This window comes from Oratosquilla oratoria, chromosome 15 (genome assembly GCF_046742065.1).
Source record: "Oratosquilla oratoria isolate Oo_2021 chromosome 15, ASM4674206v1, whole genome shotgun sequence".
NCBI classification, from domain to species: Eukaryota; Metazoa; Arthropoda; class Malacostraca; order Stomatopoda; family Squillidae; genus Oratosquilla; species Oratosquilla oratoria.
In genome coordinates, this window is record NC_134791.1 from 31,059,572 (window position 1) to 31,072,071 (window position 12,500).

At 37.5% G+C, this 12,500-nt stretch overlaps 2 protein-coding genes across 2 annotated transcripts in view; one reads left to right on the forward strand and one right to left on the reverse strand.

Annotated features, from left to right (window-relative positions):
- The window catches only part of LOC143033099 (uncharacterized), a 5,514-nt gene extending 5,002 nt beyond the window's left edge, over positions 1-512 (reverse strand). The window contains exon 1 of the mRNA XM_076198299.1: positions 198-512. Within this exon, the coding sequence (XP_076054414.1) occupies positions 198-288 (91 nt within the window). The 5' untranslated portion in view covers positions 289-512. The remainder of the gene's footprint in view (positions 1-197) is intronic.
- The window catches only part of LOC143033100 (uncharacterized), a 21,079-nt gene continuing 9,031 nt past the window's right edge, over positions 453-12,500 (forward strand). Inside the window, exons 1-2 of the mRNA XM_076198300.1 lie at positions 453-536; positions 1,481-1,556. Of these exons, the coding sequence (XP_076054415.1) occupies positions 453-536; positions 1,481-1,556 (160 nt within the window). The remainder of the gene's footprint in view (positions 537-1,480; positions 1,557-12,500) is intronic.

Sequence of the window (12,500 nt, forward strand, 5' to 3'; positions counted from 1 at the left end):
AATAACTTTACAAATGTCAACTAAGGTCCATTTCAGATGCAAATATGAAAACTGACCGATTTATAAACACAAACTACTTTCTTGGCAAAATATCTAGCAAACTTTTGAATACTTCGCAACACACAAGTAGGCCTAGGTTAATACCATTTTACGACCCCCAAATGTGATCACCAGACCTCCTAACGGGTATGACTTACCTGAATTGACTGGTATTGGAGCCGTGCGCCAAATGGCCGCATTCGCGCTGCTCGCAGCCAGGCAGACCACCACGGCGAGTGCTACAATCATCTTCCCGCGAAGCAAAGACGAAGATCCTCTTGTGTTTGGGTACGGGGCCAGCCGAGGGTGTGCGCTGTGTCCGTTACAGTCTATGTACTGTGTGATCACCAGGGTCAAACTGCTCTGAGGAGAAAAGGACACTGGATTGGGGGTTTCTCGGTGGTCACTTCAGGATGCAGGAGGAGATGAAGGGACTGGGGACTCCTTCGAGCGCGCTCCAAACCAACAGAGTGCTGACATGCAACGTAGGTCCGAGGGTATGTGGGTGGGTGGGTGTTTGAGTGTGTATGTTCGTTCGTTCGTTTTCATGATGCACCTCATCTCCTCAACTCTTCGTCATGCAGGAGGACGCCTCTTGGCTAATCAAAACCACCTGGCGTTTGTCGGAAGAAAAGGGTGTGGAATCGAGTCATCATAAAACCTCTTATCACCTTAGTGATGTCTAGAATACAGTAAGCGATGTCGTCTTACAGCTTTTCAAGTTGACATCATTTGACGAGACTCATAATAGTGTGATTGGGGCTCAGGCGTGCATCCAGGAATGTTATTTGGGGGGGAGGGCCCGAACCGATAACCGATACTTGAAACACGCCGATATTTTGACCCCAAGAATAATGGTGTTGGCTTGGAGATTGGTCTAGAAGCCTAAGTCTGTTTTGGTCGTAATTGTATGTAAAATCATATATAATTCACAAATATAATTCAAATCATAAATTGGCACTAAAAAGTGTTTATCCAAGGAGAATCAAACTCGAGATGAGTGAAAAGATTATATGTGCTCACTACTCAATTACCGTCAAATAATACAACACACCATTGATAATAATAGTGTTTTGGTACCATAATACAACAGTAATACACCATTGACACCAATATACAACAACACAACGCAACAACACATCAAGTGAAAAGTAAACGACGGTTCTTTTCCGGGAATTTGTTCAGGATTTGCAAGCAGATACAAACGGAAAATCCTACGCGGCTGCCTTCACAAACGAATCAAATGTTTGACGAAAACGACATACCCCATCACATACAAGTACTGACTGATTATGAACGTGTACCATACTCGGGGCGTGATGGGGGGGTGTTGGGGGGGGGGGCTTGTATCCGCGTCTGCTAGGGCTCAAGGGGAACCGGTTTTTGATGGTCTAGACCAGTAATTCCCAAACTATCTTGTAGGACACCGCTTTGCCTCCAGCACACCCGCAAGCCTCTCAGCCCCTCCTCATCTGTGTCTATTTATATCTTTTGTGTTTATATCTTAATAGAAAACGGTTTGGGATAACTGATAGAATTATACTTTGTACGAGTGTAACGGCATATATTTGTCCTTGGAATGGTTTCATTATTGTTGTTAAATGACTATTTTTGAGTAGATGACTTCACGCCCCACTTGCTTCCTCCTCATGCCTCCATGGGGGAAGGGGGGTCGCGCCCCCTAATTTGGGAGCCATTGGTCTAGCACTTCCACCGCCTTTTCCAGCTTATTTCCAATCCCTCGCAGGTTCCTCTCTCAAACGCTGAATCATTCCAGCCAATAAGTGCATAGTATTTTACATTCACGGGCCACTTGATGACATCACTGGAAGGAATATCTTGCATGAGTTGCCGATTTGCACAGGGAGTGGGGAGTGGGTTGGGCGAGATGAGTAGCTAAGGTCCTAAAGCTATAAATGGAATTCTTCTCCCACCAACACTACTACCACCGCCGCCATCACCACCATCACGACAACAAAAGTGAGAGGAACAACACTGTAAATGTTTAGAACAAGCTACCTGTTCGCGTTGTGAGATCAAATACAATTGACACTTAAAAAAATAAAAAATAAAAAATAAAAATAAAATAAAATAAAATAGATCATTATATGGAGTCCAACCTTAATCTAACTTGTTTCTCGGCATCGTGAGTTCATACACTTCAGTTAATCTTTCCGGCCTTTCCCGGGAATCGAAACGAGACCCAGCTTGATACCAAACCGTGATCTTACGAGTTGCACTTTAGGAGCTACAAAAGGACTCGAACTTGGAGTTAACTTAACTGCCGAAGAATCAAGGTCGACTACTAACTGCCGTCATTAGCTTCGTTTCACTGAGTCCCCAACCTCAGCTCATGCTCACAAAAACACACGCCCACGCGCGCACACAAATACACATACACATGCACACATACTGAAACACACACGCACAAACATTAATATATATATATATATACATATATATATACGTGTACATATATATATATATATACATATATATATGTATACATATACATATATATATATATATATATATATACGTATACTTATACATATATGTATATATACGTATACATATACATATATATATATGCATATATATAGATATATATATATATAAATATATATAGATACATTCATACATACATACATACTGTATATATATGAATGTATGTATATACATAGGATTACTGGTTTAGTGATACCGAGTTCAATTTCTAATTCAGCGTTCTGAGTTGGAGTTCCAGCCTAGGGCATCACAGCATTTCAAGCCAATACCCTAGGTCTAGTGAGCAAGGAGTTGTGTGTATGTGTGTGAGGTCACAGTATCATCCACAGATCGGGCCATATATGAGCTATGAGCTCTCATCCGGGAGGGGGGATAATAGCTATTGATCACGAGTCTAACACATAACCTAAGACTTTGGTAAATCACACACACCCACAGTAGGTATACCAGGAGGTAATTAATCTGGCTGGTAGCCAGGTAGGCAGTCAGACAGGCAGTAAGGCTGGCAGACAGTCAGACTGGTAAGCAGGTTGGCAGGCACAGAGCAAGTGTTGTATTTTAAAAAATTAAATACAGACAAAAGTAAAAGTATACTACCAAAATGACACTATTGTTTTGTAGACAATGAAATTGTTAAAATATTGTAAGGTTGAGCTTACAGTGTGTATGAGCGTGATTGGGTTTATTCCATTTCTACGTGTGTGTATTCCAACATTTTTTTCACTTCGGTTTGATGAATGTAAATAGGTACAGTTTCTGTCCAAGATTGTGATCAATTGTCTGAAGTTGGATGAATATAAAGCATAAGCCTATGTGTACAGAAGGATGAGTTGTTCTTGTATGTGAACGTAGGTTTTGTTTCTTTCTGTTATCGTATGTGTATTTTTTGTACTTATATTTTTTGTATTTATCTTTATTTTATTTCTTTCTGAATTTAAGAATGTATGTGAAGAATATTGTGAACAGTTGTCTGTACACGATTGTGACCTGTTGTTTGGTACTCGTTGCCATGTTTTATATCTTTTTAGTTGTCGTACAGGTGTGTATTTTATTGATTTTATTTTATTGTATTTATTCTTTGTTAATTTTAAGAATGTATGTGAGATCCATTGTATACAATTTTCTATGCAAGGTTGTGTCCAATTGTCTGGTTCTCATAGCAACTGGAGGAGGAAGGGGAGCCCGGGCAGCTTCGGCCTTGCGGACTACCTCTCCCAGTTCCAACTACTGCGAATATATAATCTCTTTGATCACTGTAACTCATCACAGCCCTGAAGACGGTCCTAGTACTAGGAAGGAAACGTCTGGCATTAAATCTCCCACTTTGAGTCCGGTGTTTACGCTTCTCCCCTTCAATAAATATATATACGAATAATCTTTCCTGCTTTCCCGGGAATCGAAACGATACCCAGTCAAAAAATTAAATGAATTTGGGTGAGGAAGGATTTTACATAACCAAAAGAAAAAAGAAAAAACAGAGGCGAAGATTCATCAAATGCATCAAGAATTTTAAAATTTTGAAAAAAAAAAAAATTAAAAAGTCATATCTCTAACATGAATATACATATATATATAAATATATGTATATATATATATATATATATATATATATATATTTCTATTAAATAATACAGCATACTCAGAACTGGAAATCTTCTTCCTTAAACTTTCTATCCTTCTCGCTATTTTCCTTTCTGTGGGAGGAAGGGAGAACACAATATCACCAAATGAAACCATAGTGATTTTGGAAATAAAAACAAATGCATTACTTACAACGTTTCGCCTATGCTTTAGGCATCTTCTGTTCATTTTATTTTTGAATCTACAAATCATGATTATATATACAATGTATACAAAATTAGACTAGGATAGGTACTTTGGCTTTAATTTCTTCTTGGCGCCCTGTGGGATACCCCCAACAGCTCCAGAATTCCACACATATTTAATTGTATATTAATTGCTGGTAGGTAATTTTTTATTAATACAGCTTCCATACATTTTAATTTACTTTTATTGGTGTTCTTTGCCAAAATCGAAGTATTACTATTCAAAACTTCCCGCGAAATATTCATCTTATGTACTTTAGAAATGTGAGTTTTTATTGCACCCTTTTTGCATATGAAAAGTAAGCCTTTGAGACAAAGTTTGAGTTGTGTGTCCAATGTACTCGTCATTGCAAAGGGCATGAGTATTTGTATACAACGTAACTTTGTTTTGAAATATCTTTTTCTCCTGACAAGTTGTTTTTCATGATAAGTGATGCAGTTCTGGGGTCACGATAATATATGATCAATTGTAAGGAGTCCTCTTGTTTCTTGGGTTTACAATTTTTATATATGATATTTTTAATGACTTTTTCATCTGTTATATATGCGGATGTCACTGTACTTTGGTAATAAATATGTATTGTGCTCTTCGAATTTTCTGTATTTTCTGTATTTTCTCTTTTTTTTCTAATTTATTTATCAATATCACACATTGAGAACCCATTGTTTGTCAATAATTGTTTGATTCTGTTCAATTTTTGGTGGAGGAGGTACCAGTTCGAACATATTTTAAAAGCTCTCGTAATGTACGCGCGTATAAAGCTGATTTTATATTTTGATGGGCATTCACTTAATCCATTTAAACATCTACCGGAGTTAGTTGGTTTCCTGTAAACACTCGTAATAAATGCGCCCTCTGCTCCGTCTACCCAAACATTTAGAAAGGGGATCTTGTTACCGATACTTTCCTCCACGGTAAAATGCAGGCAAGATTTTGCTTCCATCATTTCCTTAAGGGTATCAAGCTGTTCTTTACCTTCTACGTCTACGAAAATGTCATCTAAATACCTAAAATACAAGAAAGGTTTAGGATTTACAGCATCAAGGATGGAGTTCTCAATATGGCACATGTATACCTGTGCAAATAAAACACCTAGAGGGCTGCCCATAGCTACACCGTCAATTTGGAAATACATACGGCCTGAAGGGCATCTGAAGGGTGCTTCCTTAGTGCAAACCCGAAGCATTTTCTCAAGGGTATCACGTGGTAATTTTGGTGGAGGCAAGCTATTATGATTAAAAACATTCTGCAGGATTATCTGAATAGTTTCTTCCACGGGAAGATTCGAAAAAAGACTTTCAACATCAAGGGAAGCTAACTAAGAATATCCACAAATTCATCCTGTTTTCAATGGGTCTTAGGAGGTCCAATGTAAAATTTAGTCAAACTAAGGGAAAAAAAAAACTTTAACACTCGTTTCTGAAAAATGTAAGTTTTTGATACACAAAGTCTATCTCCTCCCTCAATTTTCAACCGATTTTTGCATATGAGGTCTCTATTAATAGCTAGATAAATGACAAAAAATGAAATAGAGAGTTTTTTTGCATATGTTAAATAGAAATTTTTTAATAACGTGTCAAAGTCAAAATTTTGCGTTTTTTTCGATAATTTTTTTTATATATTATTTCCTCGGCGTTAAACAAAGATATTAAAAAAAAATTCTATTTTGTTTTTTTATATATGTAGAAGATTCTTTTGCTGTAAAATGGAAGACATCGAATAAAAATTGTAAGAGGAGATAGGATTTGAAAGAAGCCCAAAAATATGGTATTTTTTACGTGGTAAATAGGATTATGATAGGAAGAGTTAAGGATGTACATGTGCTAAGGGGAGAGGGTGGGGGAATATCAGATCATTTTTTGGTGGAAGGTAAGTTGAAAGTGGAGGATAGATGGAGGAAGAGGAAAGGGACAAAAGGTAGGGAGGTTCTTAGAGTAAACTCTTTGAATGAGAAGGAAAAGGAGGAGTACGGAAAGAAGCTGAAGGAGGAGTGGGAGGGAGTAAAGGGTAGAGTAGAGCTGGGTGTGGAGGAGGAATGGGGATGGTTCAAGGAGGGAGTCATAAAGTGTGCAAGGATGGTGTGTGGAACAAGAAGGACAGGGAGAAATAGAAGAAAGGGTAGTGAATGGTGGAATGAGGAAACAAAGAAGGTTGTAGAAGAGAAGAAGCGAGCTTTCACAGATTGGTTACAAAATAGGACGAGGGAGTCATATGAGAGGTACAAAGAAAAGAAAAGTAAAGCAAAAGGTAAAGGTTGTAAAAAGGAGATATATGAAATGGGGTAAGACTTTGACAGAAAAATTTGAAAGTAATAAAAAGATGTTTTGGAAAGAAATTAAGAGAGGAAGAGGAGGCGAATGAAGTAGAGAAGAAACGGTAAAAGGTGCAGATGGAGAGATGATAATGGAAGAGAAGGCAGTAAGGGGAAGATGTGCAGAATATATTTTAGGGAGTTGCTAAATGTGAAGGAGGATAGGGAAGGAAAGATTGCTGCAGTGGGAAGTGCGAAGAAAATGAGTGATGAATGAGGAGAATGGAGGAGAAATAAGGAATGATGAGGTGAAGGCAGTTGTTAAGATGATGAAAGCAGGTAAGGCACCTGGTCTGGATGGATGCCATGCGGAATGTCTGAAAAAGGGAGTTACAGTGATGGTGGACTGGTTGGTGAGGTTATTTAATGTTTGTTGGAGAGAGGGTAGAGTGCCGGAGGACTGGAGGAGTGCCTGTATAGTTCCTCTTTACAAAGGAAAGGGGGAGAAGTGTGAATGTAGTAGTTTCAGAGGGATTAGCTTGTTGAGTGTAGTTGGGAAGGCTTATGGGAGGATCTTGATTGAGAGGATTAGGAGAGCAACAGGAGTAATTGGTGAGGAACAGTGTGGATTTAGGACAGGTAGAGGTTGTGTAGATCAGATCTTTGTGGTAAGACAGATATGTGAGAAGGCTATAGGAAAGGGGAAGGATGTTTTTTTGGGCTTTTATGGATCTGGAAAAGGCTTATGATAGAGTAGACAGGAAGCCACTGTGGGAGGTTATGCAGATATACGGGATAGGAGGAAAGCTTCTGGGAGCTGTCAAGAGTTTTTATGAGAATAGTAGAGCTTGTGTCAGGATTGGAAATGGAGAGAGTGAGTGGTTCGAGCTAAAGGTGGGACTTCGTCAAGGATGCGTTATGTCGCCCTGGTTGTTCAACTTATACATGGATGGGGTGGTGCGAGAGGTAAATGCAAGGGTAGTGGGCAAGGGATTGGAGATGGTTAAAGAAAATGGAGAAAAGTGGGAGGTGAGCCAGCTGTTGTTTGCTGATGACACTGCGCTTGTGGCAGGATCGGAGGAGGGATTGAGGAAGTTGGTGGCAGAGTTTGGGAGAGTGTGTGATAGAAGAAAGCTAAGGATAAATGTGGGTAAAAGTAAGGTGATGAGATGTACAAGGGGTGAAAGTGGCAGTAGACTGGAAGTGAGCATTAAGGGAGAGCGACTGGAGGAAGTGGATAGTTTTAGATACTAGGGTGCAAATGTGGCAGGGAAAGGTGGAGTGAAGGTGGAGGTAGAGTATAGATTGAGAGAAGCGAGTAAATGCCTTGGTGGATTAAAGAGTGTAATGAGAAATAGACATTTGGGAATGGATGCGAAGAGGAGACTGTATGAAGGAGTGATTGTGCCAACAGCACTGTATGGGGCAGAAACATGGAACATAAGAGAAGAAGAGAGAAGGAGTTTGAATGTGTTTGAGATGAGGTGTCTGAGAAGTATGATGGGGCTTACTAGGCTAGATAGAGTGAGAAATGAGGAGATGAGCAGGAGAACAAGGGTGGAAAAGGAGCTGGGAGATAGGGTTGATGAAAGAATATTAGGATGGTTTGGACATATGGAAAGAATGAGTGAAGAAAGACTAGTAAAAGAGGTGTGGAAGGCAGATGTGGAGGGAGTGAACATGAGGGGACGTCCTAGGATGAGGTGGATGGATGGGGTGAAGGGGGCTTTGGGGAAGAGGGGAATGTCTGTTGAGGAAGGACGGGAGAGGACAGAAGGCAGAGGTGAATGGAGAATGGTTGTATATGGATGATGTTGTGATTGCATGAGGTGGAATGGGCGGGTGGATGGGGGGTGAGGTAGTATGTGTGAGCAAAATTTGACACAGCCCGAAGGGATTGCTCCCTGTCCTCTCATTTTATGCAATGGGGGGACGGAGAGGAGGGGGGGTCGCCGATTTAATGAAGCGGCCTTGCTGTGGATGTGCTGTGTCTTGCGACACTGCTTCTGACCCAGGGCAGTGGACAAGGTGCAGGGATGACCCGTCATTCAGGAGGTGCTAAGATAAGAGGGAGGGTGGAGGGGTGTGGAGTGTATTCAGAGATGGAATGGGTGGGAGTGATTTTGTGCCTTTTTCTTTTTGGCTACCCCCCTTGTAAGGGGGAAAAAGCCTTGGTATATGTATGTATGTATGTATTGAAAAATAAAAAACTACTAGTCAGATCTGAATAAAACTCAAGCTGTGAAGGTTCCTCAGACCTAGATATCACACAGAAAAAATCAGCAAGATCCTTCAGAAAAAAATATTTTGGGCGGGTGGTCCCCTTAACTTCATGGAATCAGAGATTTGAATGAAGCCGGCCGCTAAGGCGCTAACATAAGCAATATCTATAATTTTCGCGACCATTGTTTACTTTTCACCGACCAGAATTTTCGGTATTTATTTCAAATATTTAAAAAATTCAATAGACTACAAATTATCAGTAGCAATTGATAATTAAAATGATCAATTATTCAGATTTTATCCAATAATTTAAATATACATTTTATTACTTTAATGAAATTAAACCTCCAGAGTTCAATAAATGAGTTCAATATGACGTCATCTTTTACGTAATTTCTAATATAGTGTCACATTACATCAGTAGACTGAGGGAAAAGGCAACATCGTATTAAGTCTATTTTAATAGTCTTTTCACAGTGGCTTCACTAACTACCGTGAAGGTATACGCGGATGAACACATTACTTATGAGCCATTTGAAAAAATTTCCATTTTGTGTTGTATCATTAATCAACTTATATTATATATATATATATATATATATATATATTTACATATATTTATATATATGTATGTATATATACTTATATAATATATATATATATATATATATATATATATGTAGGTATGCTGAACACCACAGGGAAAAAAATTCTTGGAATCCGAGTGCTTTCGTGATATTTGTTCACATCTTCAACGATTACAATAGAATGAAAAAGTACAGAGTAAGATGAGATATATATACACATGAGAGAGGTTTGACAACTGGAAAGGGTACCACTTAAGGTAATTGTATCAGGTCAGGTCAAGTCTTGAAGGGTACGGGTGGGTGACCTTATTCCTTGCAGTAATTAACAGATACACTCTCAGCAATAAATGGATCAAGTTTGTATAGACCTAGATTGTTATTGAGGAGTTTTTCATAGTAATGTTTGATGATACAAGATTCTATAATATTTCTTTCAGTCATGTCTTTACATGATACAATTTTTGTTTCATTTCTCCAATTGATCGGATGGTCAAAATCCCTTACATGAGTAAACAAAGCATTAGAATATTGGCCTGTCTTAATGCTATGTTTATCCTGTTTTATTCTTACTTCTAAATCTTTGCTTGTTTGCTCAACATAATATCTATTAATTCAAATTTACAATCCTTAATGCATAACTTAATAAGGTCAATAATAAGGATTGTAAATTTGAATTCAATGGAAAGTTTCATAAACAGAAATTTGGAATGGCAATGGGTAATCCTTTATCAGCTGTCTTAAGTAACCTTTATATGGAATTTTTTGAGTCAAAGATTTTAAGTAATATACTGCCAAATAAGGTCAAATGGTTTCGGTATGTTGATCATATCCTTTGCATATGGCCTAACAATGAAAATATCAATTCATTTTTGACAAAATTAAATAACTTAGTATCCTCAATAAAATTCACTGTGGAGATTGAAGATAATTCAACCATTACTTTTTTGGATCGTAAAGTTTATAGATATGATAAGAAATCTAAATATAGTATTCACCGTAAACCTACAAATGTAAATTCATATATTCATTATTATTCTGCTCACCATGTTAGTTAAGAAATCAACATTCTCTTCTATGTTCATCCGTGGATTACGCTTTTGCAGCCCTGAATTTATTTATGATGAGATATGTAAGATTTATGAAATTGGAAACCAGTTAAAATACCCAAAACAAGCAAAGATTTAGAAGTAAGAATAAAACAGGATAAACATAGCATTAAGACAAGCCAATATTCTAATGCTTTGTTTACTCATGTAAGGGATTTTGACCATCCGATCAATTGGAAAAATGCAACAAAAATTGTATCATGTAAAGACATGACTGAAAGAAATATTATAGAATCTTGTATCATAAAACATGACTATGAAAAACTCCTCAATAACAATCTAGGTCTATACGAACTTGATCCATTTATTGTTAAGAGTATATATGATAATTACTATAAGGAATAAGGTCACCCTCCCGTACCCTTCAAGACTTGACCTGATCTGATATAATTAGCTTAAGTGGTACCCTTTCCATATGTCAAACCTCTCTCATGTGTATATATATCTCATCTTACTCTGTACTTATTCATTCTATTGTAATCCTTGAAGATGTGATCAAATATCACGAAAGCGCTCGGATTCCAAGAATTTTTCTATTCCCTGTGGTATTCAGCATATCGGTGTAGTCTCGTGTGATTTGTGATACTTGTGCATATATATATATATATATATATATATATATATATATATATATATATATATATACTGTATTTGTTTGTGTGTGTATGTATTTACCTTGTTATATTGTACGGGAAGGGGAGCTATGCGCGTGGTGTCCCGTTTATGTGTGTGTTTGTGTGTGTGCTTGTGTGTGTGTGTGTGTGTGTGTGTGTGTGTGTGTGTGTGTGTGTGTGTATTTACCTAGTTGTACCTAGTTGTATTTTACGGGAAACAATAAACAAAACTGTTAGAGAGAGAAGGTAAGAGACAGAAAGATAGGCATAGATAGTCAGGGAGACAGAAAGGTGGATATACATATGTACATACAAACAGAAAAATAGACAGACAGTCAAACAAAAAGAGTCAGAGATAGTGTGCGCGCGAGAGAGCGAGACAGACTGAGAGAGAAAAAGAGAGAAAGAGAGAGAGAGAGAGAGAGGGAGAGAGAGAGAGAGATGGCGAGGATTATTCTGCGACAACATTAATATACGTAGAATACAATTGTGTCGCCACCTAATGTATTCATGATAACATTTTGCATTGGCCAGAACAAAGAACATAATTTATGTCACTGTTAAAATAAGACACTGGGTGAACTGCATAAGCATTACGTGATACACTAAGGCAGAATGCAACACGCATACGCACACACGCACGCACGCACGCGCACGCACACACACACACACACATTGTATTTTTTTCTATTTTTGTGATTTTATTTTTTGTATTTTTAATTTTATAATTCTATTGTTCTAATTTTTTGTTTTCTTTTATGTTTATTACTGATATTTTTCCTATTTTCCTATTTTTCATTTTCAATTCTTTCTATTTTTCTATCATTTTTTCATCTTTTTTCATTTTTTCTAATATTTTCTTCAACTTTTTGTGTATCTTTAATTTATTTCTTTTTGCATATATTTCTGTTTATCATTTTTTTTAATTTGCATATACATTTATTTCTGTATTTTTTCATTCCGTTTTTTGTTTTTTTCTTTACTTTCGTGTTATTTTCTTCCTGTTTTATTTATTTTGTTTTTGTATACGTTTTTGTCCTTTCGTATATTTTCTATTCCTTTTTCTGACATATATATATATATATATATATATATATATATATTTTTTTTTTTTTTTTTTTTTTTTTTTTTTAGCCCATATGGCGAGTGGGGTGATAAAATAAAAAAAAAATAAAAAATTAGTTGGGCATTTAAGGACAGCGGGAAGTGAAGAGTGCCCGTCGGCTGCTACGGGACTTAATTAAAAAAGGGTGAAGACGGGTGTACAGTGACCGCGCCAGGATGAAGTGCAGCAGCCGAAGACCCGCCGGACGCCAGCCCCAATGCTCGCGAGGTTCCTCGGGAG